General features: G+C 36.9%; 1 protein-coding gene across 4 annotated transcripts in view; it reads right to left on the bottom strand.

Annotated features, from left to right (window-relative positions):
* The window catches only part of LOC110100540 (kinesin-like protein KIN-UB), a 58,668-nt gene that overhangs the window by 25,848 nt on the left and 15,632 nt on the right, over positions 1-17,188 (bottom strand). For all 4 annotated transcript variants that reach the window (XM_028692535.1, XM_020828087.2, XM_020828086.2 and 1 more), the window contains one exon: positions 1,978-2,066. In XM_028692535.1, the coding sequence (XP_028548368.1) occupies positions 1,978-2,066 (89 nt within the window). The remainder of the gene's footprint in view (positions 1-1,977; positions 2,067-17,188) is intronic.

The raw sequence follows: 17,188 nt of genomic DNA on the forward strand, positions 1-17,188 counted from the left end.
AATAAGTGTATGTGCATATTGACGCGGGAGTATCACATGGTAAAGGAGGCTCTTATGAGCCATAGTAAAGGATGGTTCCTATGAACCAATGGTAAAGGAAATGGCCAAATTTTATGTACCTGATCAGTACAAGTGATACTCCTGAGACGGGTGTTATATTTATATATTATACTATTATGAACATTTCATATTCATGTTATATGCATTTGAGACTATCATGTGAGGCAAAATGTTAAAGGAAAAATGAAAATGTTATGAAAGGAATGAGAACTTGAAGGTTGAGGAAAAGGTATGCATCTCTTTGAGCAAAAGTTGGTATTTGTTAATGATTTTTTGTTACAATACTAAAGCATGTTATAGTTTCCTTTTATTGGCTCTAAATTCATTTAAATTCCATTCGCACCTATTGAGTTTATGACTCACCTTCATTGTGGGAACACTTTTCAGGAGGATCTAGGAAAGGATAGATGGCAGACCAACCACCGCGCACTTACCGTCGTAAGGAGAAGACGGGCGTCATGTTCTTTTGAGTTTTGTTATTTTTGTTGATAGATGGTTGTTTGTAGATTTTTGAGAGAATTAGATTTATTTTGGATCCTCTCTTATGGAAGAACTCTCTATGTATATGTTTCTTTTGAAGATGAATGAGAAATGAAAATTTATTTGGATTTGCATTAGTGGCTCTTTCCTTTTTATAGTAAAGATGTTAATTTATGTTGGATGATTTAATGTTATGCTATGGTAACTTGTCTCTTTTCCCGTCCGACCTCTGTTCCCGCCTCGCACTTGCGAGCTAACCGGGCCGGGTCGTGACACATTTATTCGTATATTTAGACGGTGCTCATGTACTAATTGAAAGGAAAAATGAATACATGTCAAATGAAAAAGAACGAATCAAACGAAAAAAGGAAATGAATTACTTGAAAAGGTTAACTATAAGGATATACTGCATATAAAATGTTATATATGTTTAATTGTATAAGAAATGAAAAAGAATATGAATGTGTAATGTGTATTTTATATATGCTTAAATGTTATAAATATTAATGGTGATTATCCACTAAGTTTATCATGTAAACTCAAACTGTAATACTAAAATTTTCAGGTAAGTCTCCTGATAAGTAGAAATTGCCGAAAAAGAAAAAAATGTGTGCAGAAGAAGACAATCAAATGAAAACAAGTTAAAAAAGCTGATTTATGCGTATGTTTATATTTTTAATTTGTTAGTGACTCTTTAGTTTATGGATGATGTTAATTTTTTAACTGTTTATGAATTTGAATAAAATGAATTAACCGTCAAACCGTCCGTTCATGCCTCCTTAATTCGAGTCTCTAAGCCTGGCTGTAACATTTTTCATAATGATGTGATCCCAAACCTACTTCACAAGATTCACCATAACAACATCCAAAAACTCTCATTAGCTGCCCGCCCAAATCAACAAGCAGAAATCAGTTGTCACACATTGAGAGGAATGTCGTTGTGCCAAAAGTAATGCATGTATAGGATGTGGCTCTAACAACCCCTATGGAAACTTAATATCTAGAATGTCACATTTTCTTTTAAGGTAATATATTTGTTAAACATTCCCACTCAACAAATCGTCAATCAGCAACATGGATACCACAATAACAGGAAGCTCCTGCTACTAATTGAAGATGCACTGTGAATATACTATAAAAGATGCGACCCATAACGAATTCAAAAACAGTGTTGTCATTGTTGATGAAGTTAATGCGGTCCAAAATGCAGTAGTCTAGGTAAGTGCTGACACTCTCCATTACATTCATAGGACTTTCCTCACAAGAAAACCATTGTTCTCCCTTCTAAGCCAATAAATACAGCTTCAAAGCAAAAATCAAGAAAGTTGGATTGATCCATGAGGTTATCTTGTTCATCATACTCTCCATTACATTCTTACGCATAGAAAATAATTTTAAGAGTCCACTAAGACAGACAATTTGATTAATTAAACTTACCCTTTGTCCAAACATTATAGTACTTGATGTCTCTCCGCGATGGCGTGGAGATGGACCGATTGTCACAACCAATGACGTTCTTGCAGTTCCTGTTAAGGTTCTATATGTGTAAGTAATTTAAAAGTAACAAGCTTTATGCACTGAATATAAGATTGATTCATTAGAGAAAAGTTGTAAATATAACCAGATCAGAAATCAACTAACAGTCTAGATGGCATTATGAATCAACATATTAGCAAGAAGTAAGAACATGGGATGACAATAAACCAGAAGGTCAAGTAAAATACAATTAAGCACACGAATCCTAAACAAAGAATTCCAAAAGCTATTATAACGTAGTGGAAACCACTTCGCATGTGGTGATTGTTTGGCATGACCATGTGTGATATATTCCTATAAAAAAAGACACGTGGTAATTTCTTGCAAATTCTCAGGTAATATTGACCTTGTATATGAGGATGGATTATATGCATATCATAATATAAATTTATAATACAATTACAACAAAATTTGCCCACTTCTTAATCAAAACATGTTCATGGATTCAAGTAATGACATTTGACACTCTCTGTCCTTTCACCTGGACCAAAATTTGTGGCATTAATAAAATAATTAGTAAAATCTAATTATATTTAATGTTCTGAATATTTAATTGAAATTGCTAATTTCAGTGAACAAGCAAATTCATTGATTCAGCTAATAAAAATAATTACAATAATAAATTATGAATTTTTATATAATCATTAAGATTATTTTTAACTTACAAACACTTGCGCATCAAATTATTTCAATTCAAGTCATCACCTGATTAAAATTAATAAAATTTAATTTGTATAGATTATTTTTTAAATTTTATTTATTAATTTTAATATATTCCCATGAAGTGCAGAAGCAGGTGACTAGTATCATAGTATGCTATATAAGTTAAAGCATGAAACTTTTTATAGTTTCCAATTCTACCCCTGTAAATATATTAAAATTCCAGAACTGTCCCCCATGCAAAGAGCATACAACTGAAAGAAGAAAACAAAATGAGTTTCCATCCCTCCTTATAGAATTGAATCTTCAAAAGGACCTTACAGAAACTGAAAATTTTTGTGGGGTTAAATTGTCCTTACTCATGTAGTTAGGTGAAGTATTACATGCCTAGTTTTCCTTTAGATGTTACTTTGCCTTTAGGATTTTAATTGTTTGGTTTTTAACTCTTTATGGTTGTTTTTTTAATCTTTTTGTATTAGTTTAAACTAGATAGGCTAAGTAATAATAATACCAAATTATTTCATTTCATTTGTCACCCGTGCGACTCTTTCACAAGGCCGACTCATAAATTTGATTCCTTAATGAGCGGCAATTTAGCAAGTCCATTTCCCCTGTGATATCTCCATGCAATCCATGCAACTTTTGTGCAGCCGCTACCCTTTCCCAAAACAAAGGTTCATTCACTACATGTTTGTTCATCTATAGGAGTTTTGCTACCCATTTTGTCCCACCAAGACAAGTTCTGCCCTCCAAAAGAATATAATGTGTTCGCTTAGGAAAAGATTGCGCTATGGCATGAACCTTGCTCTCTCAAGCCTAAGGTCCCATTTTTCCTGAGGTGAATTGGATTTTAAATTAACTAGATTTCCCCCGATGATCGGCATTAGGGTTTATTTAGTTCAGAGGATCCACTTCCTATGAGCGCAAGCCCTCATAATTAATTATCCCTCCTAACGCGTAAAAAAGAACTCTCAATTAAGGATGAATCAATCTTTAGACGTACAATAATTTTTATTTTTGTTGTGGGAGAGATGGAGGTAGACCCAATCAAGTTCTCATGGTTCCATCATCCAAGGTATGTCGTAGGTTTCAATTTAACAGCACTAGCGATCATTGAACATACTGCCCAAGAAATCTAATTAGCAGCCATGAGTCGTCCACTCAGAGATCCAGAGTAAACTGAAAGGGTTAAAAGTAGGTTTTGATGGTTTGGGTTGCATATGACTTCTATATTAGAAGTAGCCTACAATTTTAATTTTAAAATGGAGCTCACGACTTCCGTTGGAAGTAGCTCGTTTATTTGGAAAGTTGGGTCTTACTGTTTCTATTAGAAGTAGCCCAGTTGTTTGCATGAGTGGGTCATATTGATTTCATTAAAATTTGCCCGTTGGTTTAAAGAGGTTGGGTCTTATTACTTTCATTAAAAATAGCCCAAACAGCGGGTCTTATAACTTCCCTTGGATGTAGCTCATAGTTTAAATTTAGATTGGGGTCTGACGGCTCTTTTTAGAAGTTGTCCGAGGTTTAATAAGTTTTGAGAAGCGGGTCTTACTGATTTCATTAAAATTAGCCCGTTGGTTTAAGAGGTTTAGGATGTTCACTTAGAAGTTTCCCTAGCATGCGGGTCATACTGCTTCACTTAGAAGTAGCTCGTTTGACAGGCTTATGGCCTCTATTAGAAGTTGCCAATGTTATCAAGGATGTGTTATTTATTTTGGCCTCTATTAGAGTTGAACCATGTAGTGGGGTTTAGGGTTAGGTTGCTTCTATAGTTTTACCTAGAGATTTTTCCTAAAGTCAAATTTATGACTTTTATTAGAAATTGTCGACTTAAACTTGGGTTAGCAGAGATCTAGTCTAGTGGGGTTTTGGTAGAAGACATATAATTTTGCATTTGAGTGAGTCATATTGCTTTTATTATAGGTAGCCCATATGCTTCAATTAGAAGCTTCCCCTAATTTGTATGGAATGGGGTTGATTACCCCCTTTAGAAGATTTGTTTCTCCCCTTGGGAGGGTTCATAACTCCCATTTGGGAGGTTGTGTGTATTAATTTAACTAGGATTTACCCTGCTTTAGCTAGTAGTTTCTATTATGCTAGCTTTAAAGTAGTTAAGCACCCTACCACCCGACACCAGTGCTTTCTACCCTAGCTTTTAATATTTTACTGTGGTTTTGTTTGTAGTAGTGCTCATAGCTTTTTTACTTCAGTATCTTGTCTTTTTGCTTTAGTATCGTTGTTTTAGCTTCAGTACCTTCTTTCCAACACTTTGTTTCATCTACAGTTCTAGTTTTCTTTCAACACCAGTTTTTCCTAGAGTAGTAGCTTTTCTTGTTTTGTTATAGTACCTATTTTTTCCTACAGTAGTAGTTTTATTTATTTCAACACTAGCTCTTCTTCATTTCTCCTTGAGAGAGCACATGCACTTTTATTTTCCAATACGGGCTTGTATTGTATCTCGAAGTCATATCCCAATAACTTGACAAGACACCACTGATGCTCCTCTTTCACCATCCTCTACTCCAACAGGAACTTCAAACTCAGATCATTCCTGACTATGAAGTACCGCCCCAACAGATAAGGCTGCCACTTCTGAATTACTAACACTATCATTATTAATTCTCTTTCATAGACTAATTTCAATCTGGCCCTAGCCATAAACACTTGGATGGAATAAGCTATGATCCTCTGCCCTTGCACGAGAACTGCTGTCAACCCATAACCTAATGCATCTGTCTCCACTACAAACGGGTGGCTCAAACCTGGTAGTGCTAACACAGGGACACTAGTCATGCCTTTCTTCAATTGCTCAAATATCTACGTGGTTGTCTCCCCCCATTTGAAATTATCCTCTTCAGCTGCTCTGTCAATGGCCATGCTATAGAACTATATTCCTTCACAAACCTCATATAATATCATGTGAGTCACAAGAACCCCCTAAACCCCTTCAAGATTTTAGGCACTAGCCACTCCACCATTGCCTCTATCTTGGTTGGATCTGCCGACACCTCGGCTTGAGATACTATATATCTCAAGTACTCCACTCTATGTTGTGCAAAAGAGCACTTCTTCAAGTTGGCATATAGTTGATGCTCCTTCATATAGTTGATGACCCCCTACAAGTTCATGTGGTGACTCCTAACACGTAGCATTTTATCCCATACAGGGTTCATAAGGTGACTCTCATGGCATAACACTTTGTCTTGTATTGCTCTGATACCAAGATATTATCCTCTTTGGCCTAAGGGCCTCACAATTTTGTCTCATTGGTGTAACTTCCCAAGAGATCACCCATCCCAGTATTTATCCCCCCACTATCCACCAAAATCGCCAATGCTTCCCCACATATTTATCCCCTCATCTTCATAATGTGATTTGAGGTGAATCTCACTATAGAATTCAGCAAAACCTCTGCCACCTCCAAGTATAAGTGCTCCTCTTCCTCTACTACTTCTCCTTTTGCCTCTGCTCTGCCTGTCTCCTCCTCATCACAAACGAAAAGAACCTATAATGTGTGGTTTTTACATCCATGGCCCGGTGTAAACTTCTCATCGCACCTAAAACATAACCTCTTAGATCGTTTGTCCTGCAGCTCTGCATCAATCAGTCGTTTAAAGTTCCCTCCCAGCCAAGCTAACAAACCATTTTTCTTTTGAGCTTCTTTTTTACCCAATACAATTGGCATTCTAGCTGCAAGGAAGGTGGTCATCGTGCAGTAAGAACCTCCAAAACTCCATCTTTGGTACTCCACTCAAGTGAGTTATTGTCCTCTATCAACTAAGCTAACTCTGTAGCTTCTCCCAAGTCATGGGGTCTTTCACCCGCACAGTGACTCTCAGCTCTGGTTTGAGCCCCTTCATGAAATGGCTCTCTAACACCGTCTCTGACAATCCCCCTAAACATCCCGATAGAAGCTCAAATCTCTCTCGGTAATCCATCACCATTCCCACATGTATTAAAGCAAAGAACTGCTCATAATAGTCCCCCTCCTTCTTGGTTCGAAAGCGGTCCAATAAACAATCCTTAAACTCCTTCCATGAACGGATTAGATACCTCGTCTCCCTCCATTAGTACCATGACAGTGCATTCCCCTTGAGACATAGAGTCGCCACCATAAACCTCTCCCTTTTCGTCAACCCGTTCATCTCAAAATATATGTCCACTCTATAGATCCACCCATGAGTCTCCTATCCTTCAAACACCAGCATTTTTAGCTTCCTGACCTTCGGATCTCCTCCAGCCCAATTTCCCCTTCCAGCCCCCGTGCCTCCCATGAAATGAGCAGTGAAGTCTCTCCATGGTTCCCTCTCCTCCCTTCTCCTTTTGTACCCCTCTTCCTACAAACTTAACCCACATGTTCTCTTCTTCTCATTCCCTCCTACCTCCATATTTCCTATCCATATCCCTTCTCAGTGGAGACTCAAGGTAGGATATTCCCTCCTATCCTAAAATTTTCACCTCTTTGTCTTCCCTTAGCATCTCATTTTCTTTATTTCCTCTTGCTTCCAACGGAGCTGCTTTAGTTAGAAACTCCAACATGTGCTTCATCATCTCCTCTAAATTCTCAAATCCTTCCAACCCACATCTGTTCGCAACTGTGCTACTACCCTATCCAACTTTTCTTACATTGACTCAACTCTTCTCCCGACTATCGCTCCCAAAAGCTTACTCTTATACCAATTTGATGGGATTTGATTACCAAAAAAGCAAAACAACAATATAAAAAATAGCAAACTTACACTAAATAAATCCATAAAAAAACATCGAGGAGTGTAATTACTAATCTCCAAACAAAGAAATGCAAGATAGAAGTTGATTCATTATTCAAGAGGTGAATCGTCTCTCCCATAATTCTAGCAATAACTAGGAACCCAAAACAACTAAGAAAACCACTCCAAAAATTTCTTCACATAATCCCCCCCCCATTTACAAACTTTTCCCCTTAAAATAACATTAATCCCACAATAAATGCACCTCACATTCTCTCCAATGATCTCCCCTTAATCCTTCTCCTATAGGTCTGAAATGAGGTGTTATGACCCACAAAACAAGAGCTTTTTGGATCTTGGATTTCCGCTGAGCATGTGGGGTCCACATTCACATCATCAAAATCCTATGATTACATCATCCTGGGAATATCGTGAATCTCAATTTACCAATGCAAACAAATCATTGGTTGCAGCATCCAGAGATTCTGATTAGCAGTCATAAGTTGCCTCCTCTCAGGGATCCCGAATAGACTGAGGTGGTTGGATATTAATTTTGATTTTGTTGTATTATAATTTAAGTTTGGGGTATAAGATTCCTTTTAAGAGTTGCCCAAGGGTTTAAATTAAGGATGGGGCTTTCGACTTCATTTAAAAATTATCTGCTAATTTGGTTTAGTTTGGGGCTTACGACCCCACTTAGGAGTTACTCTATATTTTGATTCAATTTGGGGTTTATAGCTCTGCTTAGGAGTTGCCCTGTAATTTGATTTAGTTTGGAGCTTACGGTTCCACTTAACATTTGCCCAATAGTTTTGAATTAGAATGGGGCTTACAGCACTGCTTAGGAATTACATGATAATTTGATTTAGTTTGAGACTTACGGCTTCGCTTAGGAGTTGCTTGGTAGTTTGATTTAGTTTGAGGCTGATAGTCTGCTTAGGAGCTACCTGCAAATTTGATTTAGGATGCGGCTTACAAGTGCGCTTAGGAGTTGCTTGTAGATTTGATTTAGTTTGGTTTATGATGGGGCTAACGACTCCACTTAGGAGTTGCCCGTAGGTTTAGCTTCGAGAATTATTACTTCATTTAGAAGTTTCCCGAGCAGTAGGTCTTATTGCTTCCATTGGAAGTGGCATGTTGATTTAGATTGAAAGTTGTAATTTGAATTTGATTTAGGGTGAGTACTTCATTTAGAAACTCCCTAACACATTAATTTGAGTATGTTTTAATAGACAAGTTATCATGTCATTCATTTATTATTGTTTGTCATTTTTAATATGATATTACATTAATATATATACGCTATATAAAAAAATGTATTGTCGTGTCCGCGACGTACCCGTGTCCTATATTTAAAAAAAACCGTGTCCGTGTCGTGTCGTGCCCGTGTCGCCGTGTCCGTGTCCATGCATCATAGGTTACTTCACTTAGAAGTTTACCCAATGAATTGATTAAGAACAGATCTTAATGCTTCCCTTTGAAGTAGCTTGTAATTTTAATTTGGGATAAGTCTTACTGCTTTCATTGAAAGTAGCCTATTAGTTTAGGTTTTGGATTAGTCTTACTGCATTCATTGAAAGTTGCCTGTTAATTTAACATTGAGATTCTTTTTATCACTTCGCTTGGAAGTTTCCCTAACACCTTAGTTAAAACAGGTCATATTGTTTCTCTTGGAAGTAGCCTGTTAGTTTAATTTTGTTGTAGTTATGAATAGTTATTTTAGTTTGACTTTTCCCGCTTTAGTAGCTTTCTTTTCACTTTAGTACTATTCTTTTAATTTTAGTACTTCACTTTTAGCATATAGTTTGCTATAGCACTTTGACTTCTTCCTTAGTATTGTTGTTTAGCTTACAATACTAAATTTGTTCTTGTTTATTTATTTGCAAGTACTTGGAACTAGCATTTGGAAGAGTTTGTTAAATTTGGGGTCTAGTTTGGAGCTTTGTGTTGTTGAGTGTTGAGTTGAGTTTTGTACTTAATGTTTTGTTTGAATTTTGGTGTTGAGTTTGTTTAGACTGTGTTATACTGGAGAAGATTTTAGTGCAAACAACAGTTCATGTTCTCCCATTTTTTTGTTAATTGGTTACATTCAAATTAAATTAATTAATTAACTAAAGAAATTTTAATTTGTTGCATTTAAAATTAATTAAATAATCAATCAACTAATTAACCAATTAAAAGAAATTTTAATTTATTACGTTTTAAATTTATCAATTATTAGTTAATTCAAAATATTTTTAATTTATTTTTAAATTAAGATTTAACTTTAAATCATAAATTTAATTGATTAATTAATTAAAAATTTTAAATGCTCTCCAATTGGCATTTAAAAATGGCTTCCATATTATTTTGAAACGTTCTCAAATATCACTAAGTCTTTTAATTGATTAATTAAATATATTTTAAAATTGATCCTCCCCTTTTTATTAATTAATTTAAAATGCTCTCCAAATATTCTTAAATACTCTTTTTTTTTTAATTCACCAACCTGCTGATGTCCCCTCCCCACAAAAGGAGGTTGGGAGGCCATTTGACCTTTCAATTCGCCTGGCCAAATCAAAGATTCAACGGGCAAGTGCTTTGGGACGCTAATTGGTCCCAGTACTTTCTTCAGGCCTTCAAATTTAAGGTACTTGTTTTCTTTTATTATTATTTTTCTTTTTATTCTTCATTTTTAATCTGACAACCACCCGACACCCTCCCCGCAATGGGAGGTAGGGAGAGCATTTACCCTTTCAAACAGTCGGATTAAAAAGTAGACGGACGAGGGGCCTCGGGATGCTGATTAATCCTAGTATAAGTCTTCAGTCTTCAAATGCAAACAATCTATTTATTATTATTTAATTAAATAGAAGTCCTCTTTAATTACTCCAACAGAGATACTCAAATTGAGACCACGGAGATAGGTTGGAGAAACAAGCCTAAAGTGTAGGTTCAGGAGGTCGGCTTACCGTCACGAATGAACACGGGCTAAGGAGGTTTTGCACATGAGTGCAGGCGACAAGTGGGTGGGGACAAGCCGCTCGAGCGCAAGAGTCTGATAGGGAAAGAAGCAGATCGCACGGGAGTATAGGCGAGTCGCTCACGCACAGGTTGTGGGTTCGTGGTCGGGCCGAGTGTGCAGAAGCGAGAGTCGAGGGAGGGAGGCTGGGTCGGATCGCGTGGACTGGAGCAAAGTGCGTGGATTAGAGAAAGGTGTGTGGATCTACATTGCCCCAATACACCTATTTACGAAGGCGTACTGCTATGATGCACCGACACGCCTCTTAAAGAGGGTATACAGTATCGGACACGTGTCCGACACGGCATTGGAGTGTCGCAATTTTAAAAATTAAAATTAAAATTAAAATCGGACACGCGTGTCGGACACGTGTGTCCGGTTATTAAATGATAAAATCGTTCATTCTATTTTGCCTTTTCCGCGAACTAGAAGCCCTATTTTTCGGATCCACGAAAGAAATTTTCTAGGGCGGACTGGGAGAGCTTGCAGTCGACACCAAACGAAGCCCGCTGCCTTCGCCTCTCGTTCCTTCATCATCTCTGCTCGAGCCGAGGCCAAGGAGAGCTCTTCTTTCCCATTCCTTCATTCTTGCGTGATTTCTGCAGTCATCCAAGGCAAAGTTCGCAATCAAAGCCAAACAGAGCACCTTCTACGCGCAAGAGAGCCAAGACCTGTAAGTTGATTTCGCCATTTCTTCTCTTCATTGTTGAAAAACCTAATGTACATGCTCGGTACCGCTCAGTACATGCTCGATACCGCTCAGTACATGCTCGGTACCGCTCAGTACATGCTCGGTACCGCTCAGTACATGCTCGATACCGCTCAGTATATGCTCGGTACTGCAAGGTACATACTCGGTATCTTCCCATACAAACAACTTACTAACTTTAAAAACAAGCAGGATGAACCCCGTCAGGGGACAGCGCCCCCTTGGACCCCCGGCAGACCGGTATATTGTTGTATTCATGTTGTCTTATTATTAGGATATTTTGATTTCACTTCATACCAATTTAATTTAATTTATTCATATATATGATTGGTTTGTTAGCAAAATGAGCTCAGCTGCTGGCGGGAGTGGATTAAGTGAAGGTTCAAAAGAGCCATCTGTAGAAACTGATAAGCCGTTATGGATTCATGTTACAAAGTTAGGAAAAACATTTGAAGGAGGGTAATGTGTCATTCAAATGCAATTATTGTGGTGGCATGATGAGGACATCGGAGATTAACGACTACGATCTTGAGTTATTTATTTATATGTACTAGTTTATTTCATATTGTTGTTTTTCCCTTTATACCCTTACATGTGGTCATGTAGTATTGTAGCTCGAAGGGAATTGTAGTTTTTTATTTCTTTTCTTTTCATGAGGTCTATTATAGGCTGTTGTTTGTATTTGGGATGAATGAATATTGAATGAAAAAGAGTTTGTTCTTGTTTGATTCGTTAGGAGTTCATGAGAGGAGAAGCCGAGGAGGGCGATTTGCATACCCGTCAATCTTTGGAAGAGTCAAGGTTCGCGGTTCTTACAATCTCTTTGTGAGTTCGTTAGTTACTTTTATCTATTTGTTATTTTCGTTCATCTCCTTTCTCCCCCTCTCCATCACAGGTCATCCCCTCCCCCCCCAAGTCCTTCCTAGCTCCACCACCTCAAGCTCCCACCGACAGCCCAAGCGCCTTTCCCTTCCCTCTACGCGAGCGCAATCTCTCCTTCCCTTTTGCCCGCCGCCCCCTCATAATTTCCCCCTCATTTGTTGATTCATAATGACTTCTAATTTAGCTCAAGCGTGAGAGGGAAATTTGAACTCTTTCGAATTTCAAAATTTTCCAATTTTCAAATATACGCGGTAATCACAATTCAGAATGTAGTCAATCATGAATACAATTTCAAATAAATCAAATTGATTTATTATCTCACTTTCCTCAATTTGAAATTGAATCAAATTCAATTTCAAAAACTTTCCTTATTTGCAAATTCTTAATTTAGGAAAGTGTATAAAGTTAAGTCGTTTTGAATTTCAAATTAGTTGATATCAATGATGCCTTTCCTAACTCACGTGTGTTATTTGGAAAATCAATAATCTCCCACAACTTTCTCCCTCCCTTAAATTTCCCATAAATGCTTTCCTAATTTGGCTCCCTAATTTAAGAATAGAATTAAGTTCAAATTCAAATTGAATTTCAAACTATTCTTAAATTACCAATACATAAGTTAGAGAAACTCAAATAGTTTTAATTGAAATTAATTTCGAGATTTAACTATTCAATTCTCTTAATTAATTGGCCCACCTCTTATACAACCTCTTCCCTTCCTCTCTCCTGTGGCCGGCCACCCCCTAACCTTCCCTTTTTAATTAATTCAACCATGAATTAGGATAGTAATTTAAAACAATTCCTCCTCAAATTATCCTCCAATCAATTCCCTATCCACTCAGCTAGCCGCCCACCGTCTCCCTCTAGCCCTATTCTCTGTTCATTTCTCAAGATTCCACGATTCACCCAGCAAAGGTCAGCTTGCTGTCCAGCAAACTCGCTTAGCGGAGAGTCACGATTTGCTGCCTTGAAGCTCCTTACACCCTATCTAGAGTGTCAGTTAAGGTCTCAAGTTCTCTAAGCCTTATAATTTGCTGTCCAGATTTCTGGACGGTTTCTATAATCGGTCACGAGAACTTTTCCATTTGTCAAAGCTGCTGTCAGAACTCCAGAGATTGGGAAAATTGCTGTCTAAGTTGTCGGGATCGTTGTCCAGGAAGTTGCTCTGCATTTCCATTGTTTTGTCCACAGCCCAACGGCTGTCCAGCCCTCCTGGCGAAGTCCAGCCCTGCTGGTCCGATGACTCCAATCCCTCCTAGGAGGTGTTCGGCTTGTGGAAAGGATCCCGATTGCTATCCCCACTGCACAGAAACATGTATCGTCGACACTCAAAGTTCGTCGTGTCTTCGGCTTCATGTAGGTAAACTCTTTCCACCAAATCCATATCTTCCTAGTTCACTTTCACATTGTGTATATTTGTTGATTCACAAAGATGTATGCTAATTCTTCCTCCAAAAGCTTTAGATACTAGAGAGTTGTAGTGGGGACTCGTGCATAGCGCTAATCTCATGTTAATTTAGGGTTTTACGTTGGAACATTCATGTATACAATGTTAGATTAACTTGATTGTTTTTGATCTTAATCTTTATGCGTGTGATTCAGCTTAAGCTTATTTTTACTCTACTTAGTATTTTTTGTTGTGTAGAAAATTTCATGCGAAGATATCGATTATTATGCTATACATTAAGGCGTGCAAACTCTGAAGTAATGACTAAATCTTTAACAGCATGGTAGGTGAACCAAGAATTATCATTATGATGATCGATTTCACATATGGCACCTACAAAGGATCTTATTCTAGGGTAAAGGACGTTACTTAAAATTTCTGGCCATTGGAATAAAAATGTGTCCTAAGATACTACATCGCAGTTGATTGAATGCAACAGACTAGTTGATGAAGCTGATCTAGGATCCAAAGGACACTCCCTAAAGAGATACCTTTGCCATCTTCTCATGGTTTCATCCACACTTCTTCCTATCTGTGAGAGTTGATAAAAGCTTTATCAATTAGAAGTGAAGGATATGAACAAAGAAAGAAATGAGTAGCCAGTAAGTCTCTAGAGAAGGCTTTCAATTTGCATCAACGAGAGGAATTGGATGGTGAATAGCAAGGGTGTTTTTTTCAACGAGACTATCCTTTCAACCTTGCAAGGAATCCTCATTATAAAAATGGCATTCAATTTTTCATGTAACAACAACCTTGCAGGATATGTTACACCTGGCTAAATTGCATTAAGATCGAAATTATTGGAAGAGAAAGAGCACATATTGAGACATTGCTTGAACCAACAAAAGAGTGTGGAAAGAAAAATGTGCTAGTTTAGTGTGTGATGGTTGGAGAGATCCTCAAAGAAGACCCCATATTAATTTCATGGCCATTACAGAGAATTACCCAATGTTCATTAAGCAGTGAATTGTGAAGGAGAATACAAGGATAAAATTTTATTGCCAATCTGATTAAAGAAGTGATAGTCATGATTGGGGTCTTCAATGTTTGTGCAGGTTATTACATATAATGCACCAGTGTGTAGAAGCGCAGGATTATTGGTGGAGCAAACTTATCCATATATTTTGGACACCATGTGCTGTGCACACTTTAAATCTTGCTCTAAAAAATATTTGTGCAGCAAAGATACAGAGGCTAATGAAATCATTATTTGAATGTCATTGATAACAGTGGTTACAAATGATGTTGTTTTGATTAGAAATTTTATTATGACCATTCGATGAGACTTTCATGTTTAATGATTTCTCCACTTGAAATATTAGCTGTTGCTGAAACTCGTTTTACTCTGTAATAATCATGTTGAGAAGATTCAAACAAATTAAAAATGCTCTTCAATCTATGGTGATTAGTGAGAAGTGGTCTTGCTATCGAGAAGATGATGTTGGGAAGGCAAGATATGTTAAAGAAAGGTCTTAGATGATTGTGGTGGGATATTAGACTACATTTTGACTTTCACTGATCTATTATGATTATGTTGAGAGAGGCTGCAATAGATAAATCATGCCTACATTTGATTTATGAGATCGTGGTATCTACTTATTAGGACAAAAGTAGAAATGAAATATATATAAAGACAATTGGAGAAACTCTAAGTTATTTTAGTACTTTATGAGTTTAAGACTCGGAAGTTTTTAAGGATTGCATGGTGATCTATATCATCTACTTGATTGATAGGTGGGAAAAGCAAACAACCTTTACTATTGTTTGGCTCATTTCCATTTAAATCCAAGGTATATTTATATTCATTTTAAATCTAATTTTAAATTTCAGTTGGGTATAATGAATTTTCCAGATAAATAATTTTATATATTTTTTGTATTATTTGGGTGAGGTTATCTCAAGTAAGGAATTAATAGCGCTTTCAAGAATAGTTCACGCACAACAGTTCTCACCACACAAAAGAATTATTAGAAAGTTTCTGAGATATCGTAGTTAAAGTTATGGCCTGAAAAAGTTATATTTTCACGGAAATTTGAGAAATTTGAGACGAAGTTCAAATTAAATATCAAAGGATTGGAAATGTTCTTTGGATATTTTAGATGGGTTTATGAAGGTTTGGGTGATACAAGGACCATTTTTGGTTGTATTAGATGGAACTGAATATGAGATCGCAAAAATGTGGAGGTTGATCTGCACTGGAGCTTGCTAGCAACCGCTCTTTTCAAACAATGCAATAAAACTTCTTGGTCAAGTTGGACTTCATTCCGTCTTCCTGTTGTGAGAGAAGGGATCTGAGGCACATACTAGCAATCTTATTCATACTCAATTGATAGGGAGGCGATATAAAAATACTACACAACGTGTCTGAAGAATTTAGCTATAGTGATAACACGCTCTATAGTCTTTCTATAAAAGAAAACCCACTTTTATATGACAGGTGATTACAAGATGTGGGACGTGTTGGCTAGGAGATTATGGGTATACAGATTGTGCCTTAGATAAATGAATTGATTAAATTGGAGTTGGTTTCATGAGGGTCTTTCTAATAGGAATGACCACACGTTTGAAGCAATGATATTTCAATGATGATGATATTGAAGGCTCAAAGACACTCTGATCTATTTCTATCATTCCCTGTATTGAGTAGTTAGACCTTCATGTTTTGTACTAAATGATTTGTTTTGTTTATATTTTGGTGGTTTGTATTAGACATTTTGTACTAACATCTTTATGTTATAAACTAACAAGTTATCATGAAATTGATATATTAATTGCTTGTCATTTTTACTATAATGTCACCTTAATTTTTAATATATTATATTAAAAAATTATTATGCCGGTGTCCACGCCGCACCCGTTCTATATTTTTTAAAATTTTCTTGTTCCGCATGTCCGTGTCGTGTCGTGTCCGTGTCGCGTGTCCTTGTCCATGCATATAGCTGTACTATATCTGATACATGGGAAACGCCTCTAATACGGCACCGATATGTCGTTGGATACGGCAAAGCCATTAATCCAATTAAAATACTATTTAATTTAAAAGGACACGCGCGTTGGTAAAACAAAAAAAATCGAAAAAAAAAAAGGACATGTCGTTATTTCATTTCCTTGATGAGCTAAATTATAAAGTCTATGATATTAATTGGATGATATAGAAGTTCAATGACAAAACCAATGAAGAAGCTAATATATCATTCCTTCTATTGAATAGTTATAACACTTCATGTGCTAGACAATTTATGTTTTATGCTTTTGTTGTTGTACTAGACATTTATGCTTAATTTTATTTTGATATTAAAGCTAGCAAGGGCTACAAATTGATATTTTTATTTTATTTTTTTTTGTAATTTCAAACTATTATGCTTTGATTGCTTTTCTTAATTTTTATGTATGATTTATAATTATAATGTCGTGTTGTGTGCACTCGTTGCTGCATTTTTAAGAATTACGTGTCCGTATTCGTATCGTGGGTCGTATCGTGTCGTTTCGTACTCCATATCGATGAACATTAGGCGTGGATTTGATGGGCAGAAAGGACGGAGCGAGGCGTTCAACATGTGTGCTGGCGAGATTGGTCGCACGTGCGGGACTCGAGGTCGCAAACTGTTAGGTGCTGGTGGTTTCGGATTGATCGCGTGGAGCGATGAGATCGAGGAGTCTCGTGTGGATCTAAGAAGGCACTGCGTTTCATCGCATGAGAACAGAAG

This window comes from Dendrobium catenatum, unplaced genomic scaffold (assembly GCF_001605985.2).
Source record: "Dendrobium catenatum unplaced genomic scaffold, ASM160598v2 original_scaffold_224352, whole genome shotgun sequence".
Lineage (NCBI taxonomy): Eukaryota > Viridiplantae > Streptophyta > Magnoliopsida > Asparagales > Orchidaceae > Dendrobium > Dendrobium catenatum.